This window comes from Brachycentrus maculatus, unplaced genomic scaffold (assembly GCF_059751285.1).
Source record: "Brachycentrus maculatus isolate JH-2025_06_01 unplaced genomic scaffold, ASM5975128v1 h1tg000152l, whole genome shotgun sequence".
Lineage (NCBI taxonomy): Eukaryota > Metazoa > Arthropoda > Insecta > Trichoptera > Brachycentridae > Brachycentrus > Brachycentrus maculatus.
The window spans coordinates 781,807-809,774 of record NW_028280905.1 but is presented as its reverse complement, the minus strand read 5'-3'; the positions used below and the strand labels follow the sequence as shown (position 1 = coordinate 809,774).

Here is a 27,968-nt window from a genome sequence, read left to right as displayed (position 1 = left end):
TACAATGTACCCCGACAAAATATTTGCAACATTTAAGATAAAAATATTTTCGCATCTGCCAACACCAACCTTGGGCCATTCTTTTTTCCGGGAGTTTGATTGACTGGTGTGCGTTTTTCATTTCTTAGTTTTGTGCTATTATCGGTGAGAATTTATTTCAAAGTTTTAACAGATTAATTTGTTTAAATATTTGTCGTCTTCCATGCCCCTCAGAAAAGTTGTATGTACCGTATTTTAATTCAATTTCAAACACGTGATATTTTTGCCGCTTTTTCAAAATGTCTCTTTGTGTCGGAAGGTTAATTTATTTGCGGCGTTTGTTGCTTGAAATATCTTTTGACGCCTCGTTTTTGCGACGCAGTAGGGTTCGCTAAACATTGTGTTTTCTCTATTTTAGATCATAAGAATGGAAAACATGGATATCAACACCACAGGGTCGTCGGCGTCCACACCAGTCACAGAGACAAATGCCACAAACGGTGATTGTTTTTTTTTGTCGTTCGGTCCGTTATTTTAACGCGGTGGAATAGTGAAATAATATTTTGGGTGTTTCGTAGGTCCGGATAAGAATGTGACTGCCGATGAGATGACGTCGCGGGATTATTACTTCGATTCGTATGCCCACTTCGGCATCCACGAGGAGATGCTGAAGGATGAAGTCAGAACCCTTACATACAGAAATGCCATGTACCACAACAAGCATCTCTTCAAGGGAAAGGTAAATTAGAAAAAAAATACATTTGTTATATTTTTTGTTGTGTCGTAAATGACTTGCGATTCTTTTAATTATTTAAAAAAAAATTCTTAAGAGGTTGTCTCTTAGTAAGAACGTGGGCATTTAAGGATATTCTTTTGTAATTTTTTTGCCCGCCCTCTGCATCCGGATGAAGGCAAATTAATGACTCATTATTCTAAATTTAAAACTCATTTTTTGTGTGATGAAAAAAATTAACATCTCTCCTGTTTTCTATGTATATGTGTATAAACATGATATAGCTTCCAGCCTCTGGGCTGTAATTGCCGTGAAAAGATAGATAGTCAATAAAAACTAACTAACTAACTAACTAACCATCACGCCGCTTCCCCGCAGGGGTAGGCAGAGAGAATAGAGCGCCACACCACTCTGTCCTTGCAAACATTCTTCGCCTCTTCCACGTTCATGCATCTCCTCATACATACCCGCCGATTGTTACGACTCTTAACCTGACCACTTTCAAGTATTTGGCATACCTGATCGTGCCATGTTTTTCTCGGTCTTCCTCTTTTTCTTTTCCCACTAACATTCGCCTCATAAATTTGTTTTACCGTTCTTTCCTCACTCATTCGTTCTACATGTCCAAACCATCTCAACACACCTTTCTTAATTTTATCGATAATGTTTATCTCAGCTTTGTATTCCTTTCTTATTTCACTATTCGCACATCTATCATACATCGTTTTGTCGCACATTCTTCTGAGAGATCGCATTTCGACTGCATTCAGTCTACTTTCATCCTTCTTGTATATAGTCAATGAGGTATTGTAATTACTTTAACTATATTTCACTTAGTGAATATCAAAAATGAATTTATTTCCTTTTTGCTATCATTAACATCCTGTAATATTCATCAATTTGTTTCAAAATGTTACAAAGGAATCTCCAGAAGTAATGTTAAAATTTTAAATTTGAAAAAAAAAACACTCGCAAATGACCAATTTTTAGTTTTTCAATGTAAACATGACTAGTTTCGAGAACTACAGATGTTCATATCAACAGGTGATAATACAAACTTTGTATTTGTTGACAATGTTTGTATTTTCACCTGTTGATGAAAACACCTGTAGTTTATTAAACAAGTCCAAAACAGGTCTTATGCAAGTGTTTTATTTTTATATTTAAATGATCATGTTAAGCACAAAATTAATAAATAATATTTATTTATTTAAACTTCATGTACAGAAAAGAAATAAGTGCATTGGCTGGCTTATTCCTAAAAAGCATTATCTTCCTACTAACCAAACACAGACTAGCGATATTGGTTAAAACGATTTATGGTAGATGTTCGAATGGTGAAATAAGGAAAGAATGCAAGGCTGAGATAAGCATTATCGATAAAGTTAAGAAATGTGTAGTGAGATGGTTTGGACATGTGGAACGTATGAGTGAAGAAAGAACGGTTAAACAAATTTATGAGACAAATATAGTTGGAAAAAGAAGCAGAGGAAGATCGAAGAAAACTTGGCACAATCAGATATATCAAATGCTTGAAAATGTCTGGGTCAGAAGTCGAAATAAAAAAATATATATAAGGAGGTGCATGAATGTGGAAGAGACGAAGAATGTTTGCAAAGACAGGGTGGTATAGCTTTCTATTCTCTCTTTCTACCCCTGCGGTGAAGCGGCGTGATAGTTAATTTGTTAATTTAATATTAAAGTTATTTGCACTATGTATATAGTTCATACATTATCACATATCACATACATACATTTTTTCTGTACAGTCCCAGTCCTGGTATAGTTGAGGATCAACCCTCTTAGAAGAAATAAAAGTAACCCCATGTGTAATTGTAGACCGTGTTGGACATCGGATGCGGGACCGGCATCCTGTCCATGTTTGCGGCCAAGGCCGGAGCGGCCAAGGTCATAGCCATCGAGTGCTCCAACATCGTGGACTACGCCAGGAAGATAGTGGAGGCCAACCATCTGGACGACGTGGTCACCATTGTCAAGGGGAAGGTGAGCTAGCCAATTTCGTTTCTCCATACTTTGTACGCTTGGATCTACTTGTCCTCACACAATTCAATTTACCAATGTCGTAGTCATACAGGAGAAAGTGACCAAGTGCATATTTTTACAAAAATGCGATCATTGATTCATCATATCTTACTAGCTTCATATTGCCCTGAAAAAACCCCAAAGGATTTTAAACTTGTAAGTATAATATATTGACTTGTTAAAAATGACTAACTGCATTGGTGTTTATTTTCTTGCCAAGCAAAAGTGACTTAAATGGGTCCTCCTGAACATTTTACGTTTTGTCAGTTGGTCACTTTCTCCTGTACGACTATGATATGTATCTGTGATTCATTTTGAATTTAAGTTTTACTGAGTATACAACATTATTTCTTAAAATCTATTGTACATTTTCAAACACTGTACGGTGTTTGAAAATGATGCAAATGCACCAAAACATGTGTCATAATAGATCGAGACATAGTGGTATTTACTAAATAAAACTTAAATTAAAAATTCAACCCTCATTCGCACCTTATGGAGGGCACAGCATCATATAAACGCAGTGTTACATTGGTCGTTAACACATGAAGGTAAGGTGATCAGCCCTCCGCTTCAGGTAATATTGTAGAAATATAACATCCAGTATTTTTTGTATAAAGAAAGATTCCCGCTAGAACTGTAGCCAAATTATTTTTTATACTTCTGCCAATGCCTATTGAGTTACTGTGATTATTTTACATTACACATAATTCTGTACCATCATAATATGAGAATCTTTCCATTCTTTGGGACGGAGAGACGAGCAAGACAGACTACGCTCGCAGGGGCAAACCATGCGTTAGAACAGTGAAGAACTTTGCACAATCGATTAAATACCGATATTAGGTCGAAATAAAACTAATTATTGCACGTGTGGCATTGAACATAAGCCGAGAATTTCTATATCAGACCTGGGAATGTGCCGGAGATCTCATAAAGAGTCCATATCTCTCCAACAAACCATGAAACCTAACTGTTATTGCTGTTTGTAGGCGTGATTATAAAACACATGTTACATAGCTGGCATTTTAATTTGTTTATGGTTAATAGATTTAACAACACAGCGGCTTTTTGCACTTCATTACCGGGGGAACTGTTTTATGTCGGTTTTCAAATTCACAATCTTTATTACTTAGAAGGCCACGCCTCCATAGTGTAGTGGTTAGCAGTTTTGACTACAATGCTGGAGGTTCCGGGTTCCATTCCCAGGAGAATCAAAATAAATTTAAGTGTTTTTTTTTTTTACTCTTCTTCATCTTTTTGCTCAATGCTGAGCGTCGTGGTCTTCTGGAATGTCAGGCACTTGGTGCACAAGTCCTCTCCATTCTTCCCGGTCCTGGGCCAACTTGGTGGCAGCGTTTAGCGAGGATCCGGTTAATTCCTTTATTTGGTCTGTCCATCTTGTTGGAGACCGTCCTCTTGCCCGCTTGCCTTCAACTGTACCTGTTACTACCAGTTTTTCAAGACTCTTCTCGTTCTTTCTGGCGATATGCCCGAAGTAGGACAGAATCCTTTTCCTGCAAGTCGTGGAGAGTCTTTCTGTCACTGACAGTTCGCGGAGAATGGAGACGTTTGTGCGTCTTGCAGTCCAAGGAATGCGCAGCATCCTCCTCCAGCACCACATTTCAAACACATCCAGCATATGTCTTTCCTTTTTCCTCAGTGTCCATGTTTCCACTCCATACAGCGCAATGGAGAATACAAGAGATTTCACTAGACGGGTTTTTTTACTCAAATATTTATTTAATATTACCTCAGACTGACAACCAAAGTTCAGGGGTGACCACCTAATCACCTTGCCTTCTATAATTAACGATCAACTCAACATTGCATCAGTTTGTTACAGTGCCCTAAACGCCATTGGGTGCTTATAAGGATCAGTAGTAGGATGATTGTAAAAATTTATATCAAATGGCATAGAAATATCAGATAATGGAAATGTAAATTTCTATGCTCAGCATATATGTAAGGGAGAGCTGTATTTCTAGAATATTTTTTAACCCTTTCACAAAACAGCTATTGAATGGTTTGAAATTTTTGTTGAACACAAAACAGCATTCACTAAATGGAATTATATTTGTTATGGATTATCCCTTCTAGTTATGCTTTGATATTATCTTTCAGAGAAATTTACGGAGGGTGAATAAATTATTATCATAATACATAGTATGCAAATAATAGTTTTACTTTTTGTTATAATTATAGACATTATCATTATCCATGTTTCTGGCGGTTTAAAAAAAAGTTATTACATATTATATAATTTTTTCGAGAAATTCAAGTATATTTAAATTTTAAATAATAAATAGTACATATATCATTTAAAAATTCTTAAAATATTTTATTGCTCTTACATTTTTGCACAAGTTTTCTTGTAATGATTTTTTTTTCATTTTTACAAACTATTTTATTTATTATAATTGATTTTTTGGTAATATCTATCCATTTTTAATTTAAGTTTTACTTTCCTCTTTATCCTTTAGCGTCCACAACTCTAAAATTTAGACTTATAGACTTGTTTTTTGTTTTGTATATAGACTTATATTATACAAAACATATTTATCATTATAAAATTGTTATTGACATTGTAAACAAAAAGTGAAATACTATAGAGATATAGATAAGTTGATTGAGATCTAGATTTATGATTCTAGATAAAGATGATAACTAAAGGTTGTATCTCAGCGTACGCGTTTCTAAAGTTCCGATTCATTAATAATATTCACAAATAAACAAATTAAACTAATTTTTTGTGAAAAATAAATATATTTTTTAAAAACCTATTGTTTTTGCCCGAATAATGTCAGATTTGTACAATAGTGATATTGAAAGCGCAAGAAAATGTTTGTTATGCTCAATGTTGTGATAGTGATGATAAAATTAGAATGTTTACCAATCGGAGGATCCTACAGAAATTCAGAGGATGAAAATTTTCAATCACAAGAATGTGATTTTTTTTATTTTTAATTAGTATGTTTTTATAGAAAATACTGTTTTATGTTCTCCACCGATACCAGAATAAATACTAAAATCAGTCACATTTGAAAAGATATTGTTGATTTTGTATGCACTTTAGATATTTTTTTTTATCAAAAAAGGCAATTTTAGCATACATAAAAGAAAAAATCTCAACATTAAACTGTCAAAAAAGATGTTAGAAATAGTTAAGTTTTTCAAAATTTAGTATTAACATACTAAGGATGGGTGTTTTTTACCCCTGAGAACCACTGGCGACAGGATTTGATAATTATTTACACGTAGTTAAGACCTTAAGAAAGAGATTGGTACATTATATTCATACACAAACATTAAATATGTAATTTCTTCTTTTCTGCCTTTGAAATGAGGTAAAAATACCCTTCCCGATCTTGAGCATCAATCAACTGAATGGGTAGAAATACCTTTCCCGTCCATAAGCCGCTTTGTGCACTACACGGAATTTTACCGTCCGGCAGTCCGGTTTTGAAAAATGAAAGCGACTACGACAGTTTAGCGTGATCAGCCGGAGTTAATCCAGTGGTTGTGTTTGCACAGGTGGAAGAGGTTTCCCTCCCCGACGGCATCGATGGGGTGGACATCATCATCTCGGAGTGGATGGGCTACTGCCTGTTCTACGAGAGCATGCTGGACACCGTCCTGTACGCGCGAGACAAGTGGCTCAAACCCGACGGAATGCTCTTCCCCGACAGGTAATATCATATGCAATCCCACATAACAGGGATACGTTTCTTGACTTGTTGAAAACATAATCTGTGACCGGTTTACCAAAAAGACATTGAATTGTTGGGTAATATATCCAAAATTAAACTAGGTTTATTGGATTGAATTCTACATTTATTTATGTATATGTTAATATGTGACGCGGTTCGTCTTATTAAGACATCAAATTCTTCGAGTGTTTGATAATGTCTTACTAAGACGAAACGCGTCACGTATTAACATATACATAAATAAGTGTAGAATTCAATCCATTAAACCTTGTTTAATTTTGGATATATTACCCAACAATTCAATATGGGATTCTACCAACTGTCTGCAGTTACAATAAATAAGAAAAGACATATTATTTGTTGATGAATGTTGAATCTAAATCTCGTTGTAAAATAGTAGTAAATGGGAAAAGTAAGTATTCTAGGAATGGAAAGATTAATAAAGATATTGAAAAGAGAGTGAATCCTGGGAACAGAGTGAATGGGAACCCAAGCTGGAGTCCTGATACTACGGAATAATGGTCAGGTATGAATTAGGTCAGGCATGAATGTGGAAAAGGCCAAGAATGTTTGCAAAGATAGAGTGGTGTGGCATTCTATTCTCTGTCTGTCCTTGCGGGGAAATGGCACCATTATTTGTTAGTTATACCCGAAGTAGACTCGAGAGTGGCTCGATGATTTGGGGGCCACACGAACTTAAGTACTCTTTTATGGTAGAGAAAGTCCAAAAGAAGTTTCTGAGGTATCTCTACATGAGAGAATACGGCTATTATCCTCGGCTCTACTCCACCGACTTTCTCTAGGGTATGCTTGGCTACAATAGTTTAGAGACTAGAAGGAATGTGTTTTTGATTATGCATTTTTATCGATTGTTGCGCGGTATGATCGATAATCCTGAAATTATCCGGAACACTGATCTGTATGTTCCCGATAGTTACCTAAGACAGCGTCGACACAGATTATTTCACATTCCTATACACAGGACCAACCTGCCGATGGTTATGCCTGTAGGAAGAGCTACCGCTATATTGAACAATATCTCATTGGATGTTGATCTGTTCCATGTGTCTTAAGGAGTTTTCCGAAGCGGGATTCTTCTACACCTCTAGCAATACGGCTGTCCAAACTTAAAACATAGTAAGGGACATTTTTTTTGTAGAACGTTTTTTTTGCATTTTTGGACTAAGTAGAATCTACTTAGTCCAGAAATGCAAAAAAACAGACTACAAAAAAATTGTCCCTTGCTGTGTTTTGAGTTTGGACAGCCGAATAGTTCTTGCATATATTTTATTTTAATGTATACGATTAAAATTTTTTATAGTTTGTAATGTATATATTAATTGAAATAAATAAATTTAATTGAATTGTTCACTGACATTTTGCTGGCATTTTGTAGATGCACGCTGTTCATCTGCGGGATCGAGGACCGGCAGTACAAGGACGAGAAGATCAACTGGTGGGACGACGTGTACGGATTCGACATGAGCTCCATCCGCAAGGTGGCCATCTCCGAGCCCCTGGTCGACGTCGTTGACCCCAAACAGGTAACTAGCTGTCTCATTGCACTTTGCCCCGTGAGCGCAGCGGAAAATTAGCTCCAGTGACTTATACATTTTTATTAAATTACGATTCTAGGTGGTCACAAATTCTTCCCTGCTGAAGGAAATTGACTTGTACACCGTACAGAAAGCAGACCTGGACTTCTCTTCGAGATTTAGTCTTATGGTGAGTCTCCGCCGCTTTATTTTTAACATTTTTACAGCTCATTTCATTTCGATTTAAAAAAAATAATATGTTCATACACATTTTATGGAAACATTCATAGAACCACAAGATCCCAAACACAGAAACACATCAAACAAAACCTGACACATATCTCTTTTGATCAAAAAAACTTTGATTATAATGCAGTAAAGTAAAATCCGCCTCCGTAGTGTACTGGTCAGCATGCTCAGCTACCGTTCTGGAGGTCCCGGGTTCGATTCCCAGGGGGGGTCAAATAAATATAAGTGATTTTTTCACTCTAATATTTATTCAATATAACCCTGGACTGGTACCTGAAGCGGAGGGCTGATCACCTTTCCTTCATGTGTTAACGATCAAGATAACACTGCATTTATATAATGCAGTGCCCTATGCGCCATTGGGGTGCGGATAAGGAGATAAGGTTGAAAAGTTGTACAACCTGCTTCCATTATCCATGCCAACCTGCTTCCAAGTCATTAAATAACGACACTAAGTATTACCAACCACACACGACACATTCGCCTCATAGATTTGTTTTACTATTCTTTCTTCATCTAATTTTTGATTCCATAATATTCCAGGTCCGTCGTAATGACTTTGTGCAAGCGCTGGTGACATTCTTCAATGTGGAGTTTACCAAGTCGCACAAGAGGCTCGGCTTCAGCACTGCTCCGGAAGCCCCCTACACCCACTGGAAGCAGACTGTCTTCTATTTTGACGAGTTTATGACGGTGAGTTATTGCACATCTATCATTTACCATAAATTACCATTTTGACTACACTCTGCATACTGTGATCACTTTGAGACCTTTTGGTTTTGATGAAAATAACTGACTGGCATTACATTTTTAAAAATGTATGTAATTTAATCATACATAACATGAAAGTTTAGTTGATCATTTCTCGTCTGCTTTTCATTTAATTTTAACTTTTAATTTAACTTTTCAAATAATTTGTAGAATTTCATAATTTATATTTTAAATATTAAAATAAAACACAAGTTGAATATTTTATTTTTAAAAATGGGAATTAAAAATTAAATTTGTGACAATTGTTTCGGCTTATGGAGAAGTTTGAAATGCCCTAACAAGGCGAAACAATTTTCACAAATTTACTTCTTATTTTTATGTTTAAAAAAATTAAATATGCAACTTAGTAGACCCTTAAAATCAGTGTTTGATATTTAAAATATAAAGTTACTTTTAAATTTTGACATTTCAACATAAACAATAAATTAAAAAATATATCAACATAATATAAAAAAATATTAAAGTCTAGGCTTATGACCTGTCAATGGCTTAAACCAGCATACGACAGGTCGTAATCCCTGTAAATACCCAGACTTCCATATTCTTCATCGTCTATGTTGAGATATCAAAATGTAAATACGTTTTGGCTGTATGCCAATTTCGGTATCCGTTTTCTTAAATATTAACACACTATCTGCGGGCGGATTCGCGCTCATAATAGAGATAAACATCTTTGAAAAGAAGTGATAACATTTAACCATACTGTGTACATCGATATGAGATCAAAAGATGCCGCAAAAGTCGTGGCATAAAAATAACTTACAAGCAATTTATGATGAGTCGAGTGAAAGGTAAAATTACCCTTCCCGCCCAACACCACCAGTCCAGTGAAACAGTAAAATTATCCTTCCCGCAGATAGTGTGTTAGTATCAAAATAGAACTTCCCATGAAATGTTGTGTCATGTAACCTTTGATGAGCCGAAATCATACGAGTACATCACTTTTGCAGGTGAAGAAAGGCGAGGAGATCACGGGCTGCTTCTCCATGAAGCCCAACCAGCGGAACAACCGGGACCTGGACTTCAATATAGAGATAGACTTCAAGGGAGAACTGTGCACCGTGTTTGAAAACAACCACTACAGGATGCGCTGAGTGCCCTCCCCGACTCCTCAATGTGTTACCCAACAGTCGGATGTTGAGATACGTCGTTATATTAAGTGTATCAACTTCCTAAATGTCTTGTCTTTTTTGGTTACGGGGAAACAAAACGTGCGGCCGACCCGCCCGGACAATTCTTCTTATACAAACATTAATTATGGCCTCGTAAGAAAAACAATTAATAATAACCCGAATTGCGGTTATTACGATAACGTTAGTCCGCGTTGCCCTCTAAGGGATGACTTAGTCATATTTTTCTGTCAATTTTGTGAAAATTACAGCATTTTACAAATGAAACCAAATCAGTATTTAGCAATTAGCGTTTGACCCATCCAGCTAGCCGACCGACCAGTCCACCTCAACTTAGTTTCCTTGACAAGACGAGGAATTCTGATTATTTTAGTTCTCTATATTTAGTTTTATAATAATTAGTTCATTAAACGCAGGTACGATGTTGAAATAAACAGACACCATTAAATGAAAATACATCTAGGTTGTCGTTTAAAAATAAACCAATTTCTTCTGTGATTTTCTGTGGACGGTATTGATAACAGACAGCGAATTCCAGATGTCATATTTTTTAGTACTTGTGTGAAGATCTGTTACTTTACCTCAAATCCCTACTTCAACAAGCAGTATGCAAAAAGTCTATTAGTAAATTCCATAGAAATCATCGCTATATAGAAGAGGATTGTCAATCTTGTTCTACATCGCAACGACTTGTATGGATTTTACCATAGACAATATACATGTTGTTTTATGTTTGGTTGTAGAACTTCGGGCAAGTACTACAAAATGTAATATTTGTACATTGGTGCGCGTACATTTTGATGTGCGTGTGATTTATCATATAAATTTGTATAACTTCTTTACTAATTATGTTTGGCGTAGATTTGTGAGAATTGTCTGTATATATATGTGAACATTACTGTGTGTTGTCATGTACTACGTATAATAATGTGGAATTCAACCACCATCCATATTGGGAAACAAGCAGTTTATAAAGGCGCGTGAGACAATCTGGTGCCACTGTTTGCTATTGTAGATAATGTGGCATTATGTTTGTACATTACTCATCTTATTACGCATATTTATGAAATTTTAATAGATTTGCGTTTACTTAACATACTTCACCCTTAAACTTGACGGTTAATGAACACTTAGCATTCATTTTGAATTATTTTAGCCGAGCATAAAAAGTAACTATTCTAGCAATAAGATTTGGTCAGTCGGAAGGTATATACATAGCAATAAGCCCACCAATATACATATAATCATTACAAGAAGCTAGTGAATGAAATCTTGTATGTTCTTGTTAACATTTACTAACAATCGTTCGCTTGGAATTCTTACCCGAATAAACGACTAGACCAGCTTTAATATATCGTGTTGGTCCAATTATAATCCATTTAAATCGGGACAGCTAGTTCATAAATATAAAATAATCATTTATTTCTGTGACCGATATTTGAGTGCTACAAAACATAATATTTGGGCAATGTCCAAATATTATATTCGATTGCGTTCAGCGTGTAGACTTATTATCTAACCTCAAACAATATGAAGTCTATGTAGTTTAATTGTTATCCATAGAAATCATCGTAATATAGATAAAAATCGTCACAATGTAATTATTTACCATTGCGATTTTTTTCTATATTTTGGTGGTTTCTATAAATGGCAGTTCTCGAAAATATGAAAAATGGACATTGTTTTTGTTTTTTGTTACAATATTTATCAGTTTTTTGACAGTTCTTAATCGAATTATGCCTTTGTGTAAAATTTTGTATACCTTATGTTTAGATGTTTCAAGTCGTTTGTGGACATTTGAGGCTTTGAGTGGAAAAAGGGTGACGTCACACAAACATACTTTCGAGATGAGAGACTGTCTCTTCTATTTCCAAACGCCTCAAATATGCTGACATTTCTGTGATGATTTATGGAAATTCAACTTCTACATTTTCTTACTTTGTAATAATATCTCTAATCTAAGAAATGTGACGTTTGCTACACTTTGGCGGTCGCTGCTCCGTTACACAATGTCAAGCAGGTTTGGGATTCTGAAGTTGCGCTAATGAGAACATTTTAATAATAAAACGTTTCTTTAAATACAATGCTAGACTTACTGTTTGGATTTATACAGCTAGAAGTGTTCTCATATATCGTAGGCTTAGGATAATAGGCTATCATTCCATTTTGCAATAAATGTTTTTCATCCTTGAAAAATCCCAAAAGACTGCATATTTTCATACTTACCTTAGCGGTAGGACTAGTGGCTCTCCGGTATACCTAAGGGGCTTTAGTCTTGTATCATATTGCATGACAGCTACGGCTGTCCAATAAACAAGGAATAGGTACTTACATTTAGGCATGTGAATATTGGAACACATAACTCCAAAATAAATCCATTCCCTGAATGTAATAATTAAAGCAAGTTTATTATGCCATTTCTTCTGAATCACTATGAGAAATCATCATTGTATTATTTAAGTATTTTTTAAAACATGAGGTATATATTTATATGTATATGTATTTGCAAACATGACGTATTCCAATAATTAATAAAAATAGATCTCTGAATTTCATACTGTTCACATTTTTTTTACATGCGTTTTTGTAAGGAATGGATTTAAAACCCACTCGAGTTGTCATGTTTTGTTATAAATAAATGTGTAAAAGGCAAAAAAGGTGCTTTTTATTCCTACCTATAAACTGTTTGAGACACGCAACTAAAGTGATTGAATTTAGTATGTCTGGTAGTGACCGTATAGATTATCCATACTCCGTAGAGGTAATGAAGCATTCTGTAAAAACTTAAGTTGGGACGTACGAAGGAGTTTTGTATTGGAAGTTTTGGAGGTTGTCTTGTCAGCTGCTCGGGTGTGTGCGAGCAACACTTGGATCTGAGAGTGAATGTTGAGTTGGTTCCGTCTGGGATGACTCGAGTTGATTGAATTGGATTCTGACATTTATGTAATAAATTTAATACAAGAAAGATATCTTTGTTTTATTTATTTGATTTTTAACATATCCCAGTAATAGGAACAGGTGGACGTGCAAATTTGAACTGAAAAATTATCAAAATACATGTACCTAGAAAGGAAAAGATGTAATTTTGAACAAATTAATTTTTTTTTAATAATTAAAATTACCAAATTCAAGAAGAAAAACAAACCCTTATTCTCCATACACATACTGATGTGAATGGATGTTTAAAAAATGTGTAAGAAATATAACCAAAGTAGTAAAATGTATCAGTAAAAAAAGTTTATTGTTTCTTTTTTTTCTAAATGAAGTACCTAAAAATAAAAGTACCTAATATTTTTATGAATTATGGCAACATTTCAATTGTTAAAAATAATGTTTTAAAGTAATAACTTTTTACAAGTTATTCTATTTTTTAAAAAGGGAGCAATCTGAAATAAAACACATTACAGGGCAATGTTAAGGTAAATCCAACATGATACCATATGTTCCGTATTATGGAGGCATATCTTGGCTTAAAAACTAAGGAGAGTAGTTTCACTGTAGCACTAAGTAGCTGTTAAGAGTACATGGGTTGTAAAAATTGGCATAATGATTACTAACCTGCGTGAAGTGACGCAATAATAATTTTTTGTAGGATTTGTCTTATCCTTATTCAAGGAGAAATTCATTTAGAAAGAAATTTAATAATTTTTGCCATTTATTTGAAAGGTGTAAGAAGAAATAAGACAACAATTTTGAAAAAAAAAACAATATTTTATTTAGCTTAGATCTCAGAAATTCATAACCATTCTTTCATTTTAAATTATAATATCTCATTTCAATAATTAATACATATCTGCAAGTAAAAAAACCATCATGGACTTGTCCCCTTTCTCTTCCACCAACATTAAAATAAATAGGAATACATTATCGATTTAATACTAGAAATAAATAAATTGTGACTGTCTTCATAATCACTTGAAAAGATTTGAGTAAATGGGTTTGTATCCGCGGTACGGTTCTTCACAACAACAATCTGCTATCAGTTGGGATTCGCGGCAGGAGTTGGCGTGGATATAATTGCAATCTGCAAATTCACACTCGAAGGAGTTACCAGCATCTGGAAAATAATATTTTAATTAATAAGTATTTTAAATTACACCAGTACTACCATCACATCGCTTATGCGAGGTAGTCAGAGAGACAGGAATGCCACACTAATAATAATAATAATGAATTTTATGCATGTTAACATATCGCTCACTCCTTTCAACGTCATATATCAAAAATCGTCAATTTTCAGTTGTGCATGTTTTCGGAATGCCCAGAAAATGTACTATATCCCAGCAAAAGCGGCATATTTTCAACTTTATATTTACCAGCTACAGGGCAAAAAGTGTTGTTTTTGCATTTTGAAGAAAAGGTATTGTTTGATTATTTTTTGAAATATACAAAATATTTTTCAAATGGAGAAAGAACCTTCAGCTTTTACCTAAAAGATCTGTTGCACATTAAAAATTTAAATAAGTGGCTTGATGTTTATTTTTAATACATTGTATTATATTTTTAAACTTTAAAAAAGTTCTCCTGAAAAATCAAGTTTTTTGATTTATGACGTTCTTGAAAGGAGTGAGCGATATCCATTCCTGAAGATTAGAATATGTTTGGTGAAACCGAATGGTAAAAAGTACCAGAAATAAAAGTGGTTGAAAACAATGTTTGAGTTTTATCTTATAAGGTTTATAAAATGTGCCTTAAAGTTTCAGCAAGAAACTTTTAATTTCTTGTCTGTCATACTTCGAATAATCAATGGATAATAATAATTGATGGATAACCACGCATTTGTCTTAAGTCTAAAGGATCGTATTTCAACAGCATGATATTTGCTTTGATGCATTTTATACCAGTTCCACGTTTCGCTTACATACATCAGTGTTGGTACTACCATTCTGTTACATGGTGTCAGTTTAGTTTATGAATAATTACATTCCATTACCCTTAATTGGGACCAGGTCAGCATTGTGTCTCAATGAAGAAGCTGCCGTATAGTTACTGGTTATACCAGTTGTTGTAGAATAAAATTATTCATATTTTTCTTTGAATATGTAGTTTTTGCATTACTAAATTTTGACAACATTTTGAGTGTGTCCAAAATCTGGATCATCTCCAATTACAGGAGTTATTTTCATATTATTTTTTAACATCTCATCAAAGATGAAGAAGAATATGGAAGTCTGGGCATTTACGGGGCTGACGACCGTCATAGGATGGTTTAAGTGATCAGTTTACACACGTGTAACATTCACCAATTCTACCCATTATTGACAACCACACTACTCAAATTCTTGGAAGTTCTATATATATGAACCAATTTAGAAACCTTGTTCTTGAATCACTAGAACTTCACTAGAGACATCTATTGGTGAGATGTAAAGAAGCTTTTTATTAAGCAGAAACTCATATATTAGTATGTGAGATCCGAATCCTGGATTATAATCACACACATGAGAAACGCCAGAAAATACCATTTTCATTTTTATTATTAAAGCTTATAATTTGACCAAATAATTTATTGTCAGCATTTTGAGAATGTCATAATACTTGTTCACAAAATCTGGATTATCTCCAATTACAGGAGTTATTTTCATATTATTTTTTAACATCTCATCAAAGATGAAGAAGAATTTGGAAGTCGGAGCATTTACAGGGCTGACGGTCGTCAGCCCCGTAAACGCCCAGACTTCCATATTCTTCTTCATCTTTGATGAGATGTTAAAAAATAATACTAAATTTTGAAATATACCAATTGAGAAATACAATTTTTATGTTTAAAATATTGATAAACCTTACAATATCCATCCCCACAGCAGCAGGAGTCATGCAGAAGTTTATGGGAGCAGTAACTGAAGACCGAAGAGTCGCATACGGGGCATCCGCCTATGCCTGGCGGTGGATACAGCGGTGGGTAGTAGCCCCCGTATTGGGGATACATCCCGACAGGGAATCGCGATGAGCGTAACGTTCCTATAGTGAGACTGTTAGCTGAAATAAAATAAATAAAATTAACAACAATGTATTCTTCTAAATAAATCATGTATTTTTTTAGGTTTGTTTTTTAGATTCATTAGTAAGCAATCTACTTTACCACAGATGTCAGTAAAACTCCTTATGTGCAAGCGCTATTAATTTATAGATATCAGACATGTTTACTACACATTGGTTATAAACATTTTAAATCAAATTATTTTATGAATGAGCGAATGAATAATGAGAGAATAACTAAGAAAGTATATATTATAGATTAATTATTCTTAAATAATAATAAAATAACAACTGTGTAGTTTTTTACATGTAAATTTAAAAAAAACTACATCCAGTTCCACTAAGAAATGTCAGTACAAAACTTATAAAATAAAAATATTAATGCAATAAAAAAGGTATGTTAAGATAGTTTAGACATGTAGAACAAATGAGTGAAGAAAGAACAGTAAAACAAATATATTAAGCTAGTGTAGATGCAAATAGAAGCAGAGGAAGAACCAAAAAAATTGACATGATCAAGTACTTAGACATAGAATGTCAAGAGTTAGAATAATCATCAGGTATGTATGAGGAGATGCGCGAATCTGGAAGAGGGAAATATTTTATTCAAATGCAGAGTAATGTTGCGTTCTATCCTCTGCTTACCCCTGCGGAAGCGCTATAATAGTTAGTAATTTTTTTCTCCATCTAAAGTAAGCATTTTTAGGTTTGATTCTTAGATTTATTGGTAAGTAATCTACTCTACTACAGATGTCAGTAATGTATCTAATATAATTATTAGATACATTGATTAAAATATCTTTTCAAACATAGATGGCAGTAATACTTATATTGTATATAGAAATGGAATGTAATTACATAAGTATTTATATTATTGAAACTTGTAACTTAGCAAAAATCGTTCATTATTTCATCCGAGATTCTTTCGGAATCTTTGGCATTCTGGGAAAACGTCTCAATTAAATACAATATTAAATATTATTATTTAAATCTTGCAATGCCAGGGTTCCTACTATGAAAAAAAAATTGGACAGATTTAAAATAGTCTACACTTTTCATTAATTCATTTTTTCCCTCTTACCTCCCTCCGCTGGCAACAACTACCATACTATATATTTATTATACACTCTTGGGACCATCAACCCTTCGTTGTGGGTGAAGCGGGTATCATAGTTGTGTACTAGAGGATTTTTATACTTTTTACAAGTTTGTTGCTTAACTATGATATCCACATTATTCTACGTACTCTGTACTTATCAAAACTAGGTACAATTTGTTTTATTATGATGATTTTATAGTCAGTATTTTTTTCATCAGTTTTCTCACCTGTTCGAAAGAAAAACGCAGTCGCCACATTCACGAAGAGCCACAGTGATGGACTGCACACTGGCAGAAACATATCAAATTAAGTAAATTGATATTTCAAATAAATAAAATCACCGTCTTCATTCAGCCCTTACACCAAACTCCTTATTATTGTTTTATTCCGAATTATATGCTTCTGTTTATATATTGTATTAAAATCTGGCTAAGTCGAGTGTCGAGATGACCGGAAAGATCTCGTCTAACTGTGGGTCACGCAGTTTATTCGACAGGTTTTGTGCAAAGCTTCACAGGTGTATTACGTTCTCTGCATTGGTCCAGGGCGAGTGGATAGCGAGAGAACGACTAAGATTATTTTTTTAAAGGTCTCAACTTGATATGAAACATGTATGTGGAAGTCTGAGCATCCTAGTTCTTACATATCAAGTTAAAAGAGACAAAAAAATGACATCTCATGCTTAGGGAAATCCAGTGTCCGATATAATAAATAAATTTAATATGGAAACTACTGAAATAAATAACTAAGTATATTTGTCAAATATAAACGGGGAAATAGAACGGCCAAGTAGATTTAGCACGAACAGATCAATCAGAATATAAAATCTGGTGGTACCTAAAGTCTACGTAATCGGAGGGGATGTGTGACTAGATGTATTTATTTATTTCATCATATCATACAAAGTTACAAATAAAAAAAAATACACCAATATGCCCTCACTTTATTTTCCCTTTCCCCATTGAGTTTTCCCTTTCCATTCAGTTTTCCCGTGCCGAGGGCACATTTTACAAAACTTATTTAAAAAAATGTAATGTAAGAAAATTGTTTACGTAATCAAATACGACATGGCTGAATGATGTGATCTATTTCAGATCTGCCCACTTCCATTATTCACTTATGGATAGTACTTTTATATTAAGTTTATATTTTTAATGACTTTATAGATAATGGAATGAATGAATGTGTGAATGTGGGAGAAAGAGTGTATGCTAGGACAGACGAGTATGGCGTTCTTTCCTCTCTTCTCTGCCTACCCCTGCAGAGAAAGGGCGTGATGTTAGTAATAGTAGTAATATTGTGCAATACATTAATCCAATCCAAAATCAAACTTATATTAAACTAAAATTATCAACAAAATACGTTATCTATCGCGGAATAATAAGACATATTTAAACAGTATTACTAATTTCTTCTGCTCCTAACCCATGTCCTCACCGATTGGTGCAAAGGGCACTGCATCGTAACAGCGATGTGTTTTCTTGGTCGAATACTTTGTATGTTTAGTAAACCTGTATGCATGTCAGTCAAATATGTCCGCTGTGTTTTTGCAGAATTTCACTTATCAACAGATGTTATTTCATTGTGTCATATTTTACCGAGATTACAAAAGATAGTATAAAAATGGGATCGGTGTAGACAACGGAATTCATCTTGTGGGCGAATGGTCGCAACGGTATTTTACATAAAAAGTTAGTATACGAAACATCTCGAAGATGCAAGAAAACCATTGTTAGTTACCTCTTCATTCACTCTATAAATCTTATTTTCAATTTTCGATGGACCGGTTTTTTTGTGTCGTGAGTCCGCCATCTTTGGCCTGGTACTTAAAAATGTATATTTTTTAACTCATCCGCGATCTAATAAATTAAACTCACAATCTCCTCACGAAGTATGACAGCTATATATGATATAAAATAATAATCACACATCACGTACCCTCATATCACTAAAATTTAATATACAATGTAAATGATTGGTATCTTGTATCTAGGTATCAATAAATCGCGGGATAATTTCTACAACTAGGTAACTATTGTATGAGCTTTATTTATTTTATTTTATTTTATTTTATTTTAAACTTCATGTACAGAAAATAAAAAGTACATTGGCGGGCTTATTGCTAAAAAGCAATATCTTCCAACCGACCAAAGACGGACTAGTGATATTGATCAAAACGTTTGATACCATATATAGCCGTTTGCAATCAGTGGGCAGATAGTACTTGAACATTTAAAAAAACATAAATTACAAATTGACATTTAAAAAGAAACATAAATTAACAAAAGACGATAATGAGGAGGGCAAAGGAAGAAGGGAGATTAGGGAAGGAGGTAGAGGGAGGAGGTTTGATCGACAGTTAGGATTCTAATGACAGATAGTAATGTCTCAGACGTTTTTAAAAGTTAATACATATTATTGTCTGATGTAATAGATTTTATCAAAAAACTAAAAAACAATTAATTAACAATTAGACAAAAAAGTATTCTAGGATTCTAAAGATAAATAGGTAGAATTCGGTAGCAAGTTTAAGAAAGAGAGGAGGGGTCAGGGGAGGAGGAGATGGACAGTTAGGGTTCTAAGGTAAGATAATGATGTTTCAGGCGTTTTTTGAAGGTTAAGATAGAAGGTGCATTTTTTACATGTAGAGGTAGTTCATTCCAGAGTCTAGCCGCTTGGACAGTAAAGGAATTACTGAGGAATGCTGTGTTGTGGCAAGGAATGGAGAGTGTTCTCTCTTGGGAAGAGCGAAGCGATAGACCATGATCAGAAAGGTAAACGAAGTTTTCTACAAGATAAATTGGTGCACTGGGGTCGTGAAGAATGTTGTATAATAGGGCAAGAGATTGTGAATTTATGCGTTGATTAAAATGAAGCCATTTTAATTCAGTGCGACAGGGTGAAACATGGTCATATTTCCTTAAGTTAAAAATAAAGCGAATACTATGATTCTGAAGACGCTCCAGACGATTAATAAGTTCCGTGCTAGCGTTAAGGTAACATATATTAGCATAACACAGAGAAGATAGGAGGACAGATTGTGACAGATTTATTTTAGCAGTGGGCGGAAGAAAATTTTGTAACCTTTTTAATGAGTGGAGAGTGCGGTAAAATTTTTTACTAACTTCAGTTATCTGTTCATTCCAGCTTAAGTGTTGGTCCATTAAGACACCAAGGTTTTTTACAGTTTTCGTAAAAGGAATTGGAGATTTGTTAATTACTAAAGGTGATAAAGTAGTTAAGTTTAGAAGGGAAATTTGTCTACGACTACCTATAACAATGGCTTGAGATTTTTTTGGGTTGATCAGTAAACCATTATCTTTGGACCAACAAGAGATTGAATAGAGATTAGAGTTTAACGTTTTTATAGTATTGTCAACATTTTTGGCATCAGTGTGAAGATAAATTTGAAGGTCGTCGGCGTAGAGATGATAAGAACAACTCAAGTGGGTAGATATGGTGTTTATGAAGATTGAGAAGAGGAGTGGAGAAATAACGCTACCCTGAGGTACCCCTGTGCTTAACCAATTAAACTCTGATGATTTATCTGGCAGAATAACACTTTGGCTTCTCCCATTTAAAAAAGCTGAATACCATTGTATAACTGAATGTGAGAAATTGAGGGAGCTTAGTCGGGCGAGAAGTATATCAAAATCCACAGAATTGAATGCACTGCTAAAATCTAGGAGAGCCAGGACAGTAAGTTGTCTATCATTCATAGCGCGTCTAATATCATCGGTAATTTTGGTTAAAACCGTCGTTGTGCTATGGGCTGAGCGGAAACCTGATTGATATGGGTCGAATAGTTTATTACTATTTAAGTAGCTATTGGTTTGATTAAAAACTACCCTTTCGATAATTTTGGAGAGGGTTGGTAGAATGGAAATCGGCCTAAAGTCTGTGAGTTGTGTGGGTGAAGGTATTTTTATCATATGGATGGGTAATTTTTACAACCAGGTAACTCTCAAATAAGCTTTGTCATATTACGGGGTAATTCTTACAACCAGGTTACTCTTGAATAAGCTTTGTTGGGAAATTGAAATATAAATTTTGAGCAGTTTTATAATTACAGACGCTGGTCACAAAGGTGTACCATATAATGTGTGCAAGGAAAGTGATTTGCTGATGAATGAGCAACAAATCAACAGTCGTGGTATTTGAAAGAAATGTAGATCTGGTTGTAAAAGAGCAATAAATGGGGAAATTTTGGAACCTGCTATTTCGTATATTTGGGAATTATGTTTTCTAGGGATGGAAAAATTTATATACAAAGGAGAGTGAATGCTAAGAACAGAATGAATGGTGCTCTGAAATCAGTTATAGCAATACGCGAAAGCTAAACTGGCAGTACACGACGAAGTTCTGGTACCAACCCTAATATAAGGAAGTGAAGCATCGAGTTGGTAACAGAAGAAGGAAAGTAGACTGAATGCAGTCGAAATGCGATCTCTCAAACGAATGTGCGGCAAAACAATGTATGTATGATAGAGGTTCGAATGGTGAAATAAGAAAATGCTAAGATATGCATTATCGATAAAATTAAGAAAGGTGTTTTTAAATGGTTCGGACATGTGGAACGAATGAGTGACGAAAGAATAACAGTAAAACAAATTTATGACGCGAATGTAGTTGGATATAGGGGCAGAGGAAGACTGAGAAAACACGAATTTCGAAGTTACCTAGCTATATCTATTTGTAACGCAACATTCTTCACACGAAAAAACACATACTCTATCTGAAATATATTAAGTACCTACTCACGAATCCAAAATACCTGAACATTACGTGCAGCATAAATCTATCATGGGGCCTGAAAGACCATAGCTAATAGGAGTGTATGGCCCACTACATTGAGTTTAAATTGCCAATCTCGACTCGAACAGCTTTGTTATTTGATCTGAAAAAACCCCTGTGTTTTTATTGGTGTTATTGGCATTCGTACATGAGAATGTTACGTGTCACGTATTCTTCTTCACTCACTGCTGTATGTAAGAGGCAAATTTTGAGAATAAAAATTGGACAGAGGACATTCCGCTATCGTTTAAAATAAAGACATAATAATATTATTTATTGATTCGGCATTAACATTGTGGAATGACATATTATAATTAAAAAAAAAAAAATTATACTCTTGTTATAAACCACTTAATAAGTTTTATTTTATTATACACGACTAGTTTCGAAAACGTGGTTAAAACTGATTAGTTTTAATTTTCACTTGTAGATGAAAACATCTGTTCGTTTTCGAAACTAGTCATGTATTTAAAAAAAAGACATAATAATATAACGATAATTCACAACATTTTGCCCATGTCCAAATCTTTCCTCACAAATTTGGGTTTCTCTCCACTAAGGTTACATTTTCACATCTCAACATAGATAAAGAAGAATACCTATTGAGGTCTGGGTATATACAGGACAAAAGACCCGTCATTGGCTGTCACTATACACGTTTAACATCCACCATTCTATCCATGATTGACAACCACCATTCTCATTTTTTTAACTCTTCTAAATAAAAAGAAAAAAAATCTCTTCTAGATAAAGCTTAGGTACTCAAATCAACTATAGATACTGCCGCGAACCTGCACATGAAGCGGGGTATGAATTATATCATATGTCCAAAAATTTGAGTAGTGTAGTGATTAATTAAACTAGCCAAAGACAGGTCGTAAGTCCTGTAAATATCCAGACATCCGTATTTTTCTTAATTTGTGTTGAGACGTCAAAACTTAAATATTGTATTTATACGTCATATAGTTAATTTATTTGATATATGAAATAATAAATTTTACAAGAATGAAATTAGTGTAGTCAACCGAAGAAAATAATAACACTCTCTTTCCTTACAAACTTGGAAAATCTGTGCAAGTTTTTATTAAATGCTCAATTTTAACAAACATTTGGAATACTACAATAAATTATTCTATTACTTGATTCGGAAATTACCTTGTGGTAATATCTATCCACTTTAAAATTAAACATTTACTCGATAAATACCACCATTTTATTAAATTATTTTGTGACGTGTGTTTCTATGGGTTTAAAGTTATTAAAAATCAACTCAGATCACCATGCTTTAAGGGAATATTCGCAGAGACAAAACTCATTCGCCGGCCACCCGTCGAAGAGGTAACAATGTTTTCTACGCGCGATTTTTTTAAGGAATGTATGTTGGATATTTTTTTGTTTTTTAGAATATATGTATATAGAAAAAATATTTTTATATGCCTTTTAATTTCTTGCCTTTCAATAACTCTTTTCTTTTCAAAACCATACAATATGTTTAGTTCGAGAAAAACTTATTTTTTCAATACAAAAACGGTTTTTAAAGAAAAAAATATTCACGTTAAATGTATATGTATTTACCGCATATTGAGCCTTAAAATAATTAGCGGTATTTACCAAGTAAATGTTAAATTAAAAATTGAATAAATTATTCCTTCAGTTTAACATCGAGAAGGTCCATTTTACTGATGGCGTCCTGGTCCCCTTCGATCTTCAGTTTGCCTGAAGCCTTGGCTTCAGCCTGGCTGATCTCCTTGTCGGCAATGCTGGCCATGGTGTCGTCGTCCACCGTTATAGTCACATCCGGGGTGCCCTCGTACGGCCCTTCGTACACCTCCAGTTTCTTCAGATCAACAGCTGAAAAATTAGGGAATTGTATTGTGAAAATTCTCGGTGGAAGTTGAATACCAAAGGGTATTATGATTCGGGAGGAATATACACGTGTATACAATATGTAACTTTTTGGAATGAAATAGTGTCGGGTTGTGGTCCCGTGGTTAGTGTCGCGGACTCTAATTAGCGCACTCTACCACAATTTGATACCTTTTTCTAATAATGAGCCGCTTAGGCTCACAGAAATAGTATGGAATTGAAATATTTGTGTAAATAATAAAAACACAAATATTTCTCTTTTTGAAAAAAAAATAATGAAAAATCTGGACAAAATTTAAGTCAATATAGTTAATAGCTTCATAAATTTTAATTTCAGTCCAAAAGTTAAAAATGAGTAAAAATCCACATAGCTACTTATTTATTTTAATATCAAGCATATTGAAAGATAATACGTCAAAAATTATAACAGTTTAAAGTGCATGGCAAATACCAAATACAGATAAATCCTGCAATAATAATTTTGCAAATAAAGTTTTAAATCATTGATCGATAAACAATCTGAAATTGAACCCTTTTTTTAATGCTCGAAATAATGTTTGCTTTGAACTTCAAATGCACTTTTACTCAATATCATTATCTCAAGCGACAACATAAATAAATTTCTGCCAGAAAACTTGATAACCGATACCGAATCAAGAAACATTTATGATAAATACGAATTATAAAAAATAGATTATTATTAACACATCTAATATGTACCATATTTTGTCCGCCTATTAAAATAAATATAAGTAATTTTTTCATTGTAATATTTATTCAATATTACCATGGACTGGTACCTGAAGCGGAGGGTTGATCACCTTTCTTTCATGTGTAAACGATCAAGATAACACTGCGTTTATATGACACAGTGCCCTATGCACCATTGGGGTGCAGATAAGGGTTTTATTATTATTAATATGTACGAAGTACCTACTATTACACAACCACGTACTATTTATTTATTATTAAAACTTATAATAAATATCCGCTCCCTGTCTCGTTTTTAAAATGACATAAATTGAACAACTTTTTAAAATAACTTGCCAGGTTAGCGTCATATATTTTTTTTTCAGGGTGTAGAGTCAAAGTTACCTTAAAAATTTATTTTAAAACCATTGACCAGGCATTAATATTTTTTCCGCCAAGGCAAGCCAGTATTGGTAATATTTTGGACTGTGATCAACCGAATTAGAATCCTAAAATTAAAAAAAATTAAAAAGTGGCACTAATAAACTGAACTAAGGCGTAGGTGTTCGGAAAATTCATAAAAGTGGAAATATCTCGAAAACTAAGACACTTTTACTGAGGTCATATTTTTATTTGAAAAATAATAATTGACGTGTCGTCTTAAATGTTAAAATTATAGTAAATTTTAAAGCACCCTTGAGGTGATTTTTCGAGCACAGGCTTTTTGTTTTAAGGTATTATGTATCAAGTTATTATAATATTAAAGTCAATTGAGAATATGACCTTGTACCCGACTTGTCGATTGTGAAAAAGATCTAAATGAAAAGGATTTTATTAATCAAATACTGACTGTGTTGTTTGACAGTTTTCCCTCCTTGTGTGACGTTGACTGCGAACACAACTAGCACCTTCCTGTTCGCAGGATTCGGGTCTGCAGCCATCACTTTCTCCTTGATTCTCGCCATCACAGCTTCACTCTTCAGTGCCATTTTGAAGGATAACTAGTGAAAAAATCTGAAATAATGTATTTTTGATTAAAATTTCACTTGGTGAATACCAGAATTTCGTAAAAGCTATTGTGACACGTGTTTCAATGCGTTCCGCATCATTTTCAAACACCGCATGCGGTGTGAAGCGAAGTCTAAATCACTCAAGGGTCGGGTTGTGGTCCCGTGGTTAGTGTCGCAGATTCTTGAGTCAGAGTTTCTAGGTTCGAACCCACTCTACTACAATTTGAAACCTATTTTCAATAATGAGTCGCTTAGGCTCACTGAAATAGTATGAAATATAAGTATTATTAAAAACACAAATATTTATCTTTTTCTATAAAGTAAAAAAAAATGAGACTTGTGTCCCTCGGACGTTGAAGGATCAAGAGGAGGTTGGAACTGTTTAAAAAAATAAAATAAAAAATAATAAAAGGTAAACAATGAGTAGATATTACCACAAAGTGACTGCCGAATCAATTAATAAAACGTTATAGTGAGAATCGTGCTATTAGTCAGAAAGCGCAGTAAATTATACATATTAGATTAAAAAAATTACTGACATTTCTTGGTGGTGCTGCCACCAGCCTGATGATGTCGGTAACGATGAAACCCGGTCACTGGTCAAATAATATAAATGTGGAAAAAACTATACATGTAGACAACATCAATGTTTATCATGTATTTTATGCATACTACAAACAAAATATACAAATCACACATTTAAGGAAGGATACGGAAAAGGGCGAATGTCCTTAATTTGCCTAAATAAAAAGAAGTACTTTTTTCCTGTTTTGAGTCTCTTAAGAGACAGATCAGAATATACGTATAAGAATACCATCAGCAATTTGACAGCCGGTAATGTGGTACTCCTCGTAGTGGGTAGTGTGGCGTTTTCTATTTTAAAAAAATTGGGTATGTCAACAGTTCAATTTTTCGATACGAATAGTCTGCTCAAACTAATAATATAGTTAAATATCCATCTTATTTAATTACTTAACTTACTTTCAAGTTGTAGCCTCGGTGTCCACACTTAGAGTCAACAAAATATAATACGTGTGCCTGCCTGAAACTGTTTGACGGAATATGAAATAAAGTCTGACTATGAATATTATTCAGTACAGTATAATCTATAATCAATAGGGCAAACTTCTTGAATATTTTAACAAAGGAACGAAATTCGTCATTCGAATAACAAACACACTAATGACATAAATCAGTGATTCTTAAACTAAGTCATTTCAACCCCCTGGGATCTAAAAGGATCCAAAACAAACATAAGCATAAAATATTGACTTTGTTTATAATTAATCAGTTATAGCAAATAAAAATCTATCAGCGGAAGCTAAACTAGCAGTACACAACGGAGTCCTGGTTCCAACTCTAATATATGGAAGTAAAACATGGAGTTGGCCAAAGGAGGATGAAAGTAGACTAAGTGCAGTCGAAATGCGATCTCTCAGAAGAATGTGCGACAAAACGATGTATGATATCGAACATCTGTTCGAATAGTGAAATAAGGAAGGAATGCAAAGCTGAGGTAAGCATTATCGATAAAATTAAGAAAGGTGTGTTGAGATGGTTTGGACATGTAGAACGAATGAGTGAGGAAACAACGGTAAATCAAATTTGTGAGGCGATTGTAATTGTAAAAGGGAGCAGAAGAAGGCCGAAAAAAACATGGCACGATCAGGTTTGCCAAATACTTGAAAGTGGTCAGGTTAGGAGTCGTAACAATCGGCGCGTATGTATGAGGAGATGCATAAATGTGGAAGAGGGGAAGAATGTTTGCAAACACAGAGTGGTGTGGCGCTCTATTCTCTCTGCCTACCCCTGTGGGGAAGCGGCGTGATGGTTAGTAAGTTAGTTAGTTATTGACTTTCTTCTTCCTGGCTACATCCCAGCTTGTTGTCCTTGTAGACTGCTGGGGTCAGCTCTCGTCCTCAGGTTATATGTCATTCTGTCCTGGATAACGTCACCTAGGCCATGCCTTCGTATCATGTTATCTTTCTGCTTCAACCATGAACTCCTTGTAGACGAAAGAATATGTACCTTATGAAACTAGTAATAAATCCAATATAAAACTCAAGGGCGCTTGACTCACGAAAGCATCTGTACCTTACGAAACTAGTCGTAATAAAATCCAATATAAATTTCAAGTAGTACCTCAAGGGCGCTTGGCTCAAAACAGGTGAAAAATAAGGTGCAGAAAACTAGGAGATAAGCCGGTGAGATGTTGAAGTCCGCCTCCGTAGTGTAATGGTCTGCACGCTCGGCTACCGTTCTGGAGGTTTCGGGTTCGATTCCCAGGGGGGGGGGTCAAATAAACATAAATTATTTTTTTTACTCTAATATTTATTTAATGTTACCCTGGACCTGGCCCTGGAAGCGGAGGGCTGATCAC

General features: G+C 34.3%; 3 protein-coding genes across 4 annotated transcripts; 1 reads left to right on the top strand and 2 right to left on the bottom strand.

Moving 5' to 3' along the window:
- The first annotated feature begins 77 nt into the window (after window positions 1-77).
- Window positions 78-13,117, top strand: Art1 (arginine methyltransferase 1). Of its 2 annotated transcripts, none has more exons than XM_088261294.1 (9): window positions 78-144; window positions 398-479; window positions 558-718; window positions 2,552-2,716; window positions 6,290-6,444; window positions 7,862-8,009; window positions 8,101-8,190; window positions 8,793-8,942; window positions 9,971-13,117. In XM_088261294.1, the coding sequence occupies exons 2-9, from the start codon at window positions 407-409 to the stop codon at window positions 10,112-10,114; spliced, it is 1,086 nt and encodes a 361-aa protein (XP_088117420.1). In that variant the 5' UTR covers window positions 78-144; window positions 398-406; the 3' UTR covers window positions 10,115-13,117. The 2 variants fall into 2 exon arrangements, with proteins under 2 accessions (XP_088117420.1, XP_088117419.1); XM_088261293.1 differs by having other exon boundaries at window positions 78-220.
- LOC148308717 (uncharacterized) lies at window positions 10,843-17,679 on the bottom strand. The gene is made up of 4 exons (XM_088261295.1): window positions 17,456-17,679; window positions 15,938-16,129; window positions 13,967-14,207; window positions 10,843-13,321 (listed from the first exon to the last, which is right to left on the bottom strand). Exons 1-3 carry the CDS (start codon window positions 17,526-17,528, stop codon window positions 14,062-14,064), a joined length of 411 nt encoding a protein of 136 aa, XP_088117421.1. The 5' UTR covers window positions 17,529-17,679; the 3' UTR covers window positions 10,843-13,321; window positions 13,967-14,061.
- Window positions 17,680-23,069: 5,390 nt separating this feature from the next.
- Window positions 23,070-26,658, bottom strand: LOC148308716 (uncharacterized). Its single transcript, XM_088261283.1, has 3 exons — window positions 26,570-26,658; window positions 25,429-25,592; window positions 23,070-23,873 (listed from the first exon to the last, which is right to left on the bottom strand). Exons 2-3 carry the CDS (start codon window positions 25,565-25,567, stop codon window positions 23,665-23,667), a joined length of 348 nt encoding a protein of 115 aa, XP_088117409.1. The 5' UTR covers window positions 25,568-25,592; window positions 26,570-26,658; the 3' UTR covers window positions 23,070-23,664.
- Between the last annotated feature and the right edge of the window lie 1,310 nt (window positions 26,659-27,968).

Excerpts from the sequence above, each read along its gene's own strand:
- Art1 (XM_088261293.1), top strand. Across the intron at positions 8,191-8,792 it reads CTTCGAGATTTAGTCTTATG|GTCCGTCGTAATGACTTTGT; the intron begins GTGAGTCTCCGC and ends ATAATATTCCAG. Across the intron at positions 8,943-9,970 it reads ATTTTGACGAGTTTATGACG|GTGAAGAAAGGCGAGGAGAT; the intron begins GTGAGTTATTGC and ends TCACTTTTGCAG.
- LOC148308717 (XM_088261295.1), bottom strand. The coding sequence starts at position 17,528 with ATGTTTCTGCCAGTGTGCAGTCCATCACTGTGGCTCTTCGTGAATGTG. Across the intron at positions 16,130-17,455 it reads TGCGTTTTTCTTTCGAACAG|CTAACAGTCTCACTATAGGA; the intron begins GTGAGAAAACTG and ends ATTTTATTTCAG. Across the intron at positions 14,208-15,937 it reads CTGCTGTGGGGATGGATATT|ATGCTGGTAACTCCTTCGAG; the intron begins GTAAGGTTTATC and ends ATTATTTTCCAG.
- LOC148308716 (XM_088261283.1), bottom strand. The coding sequence starts at position 25,567 with ATGGCACTGAAGAGTGAAGCTGTGATGGCGAGAATCAAGGAGAAAGTG. Across the intron at positions 23,874-25,428 it reads GAAAACTGTCAAACAACACA|CTGTTGATCTGAAGAAACTG; the intron begins GTCAGTATTTGA and ends CTAATTTTTCAG.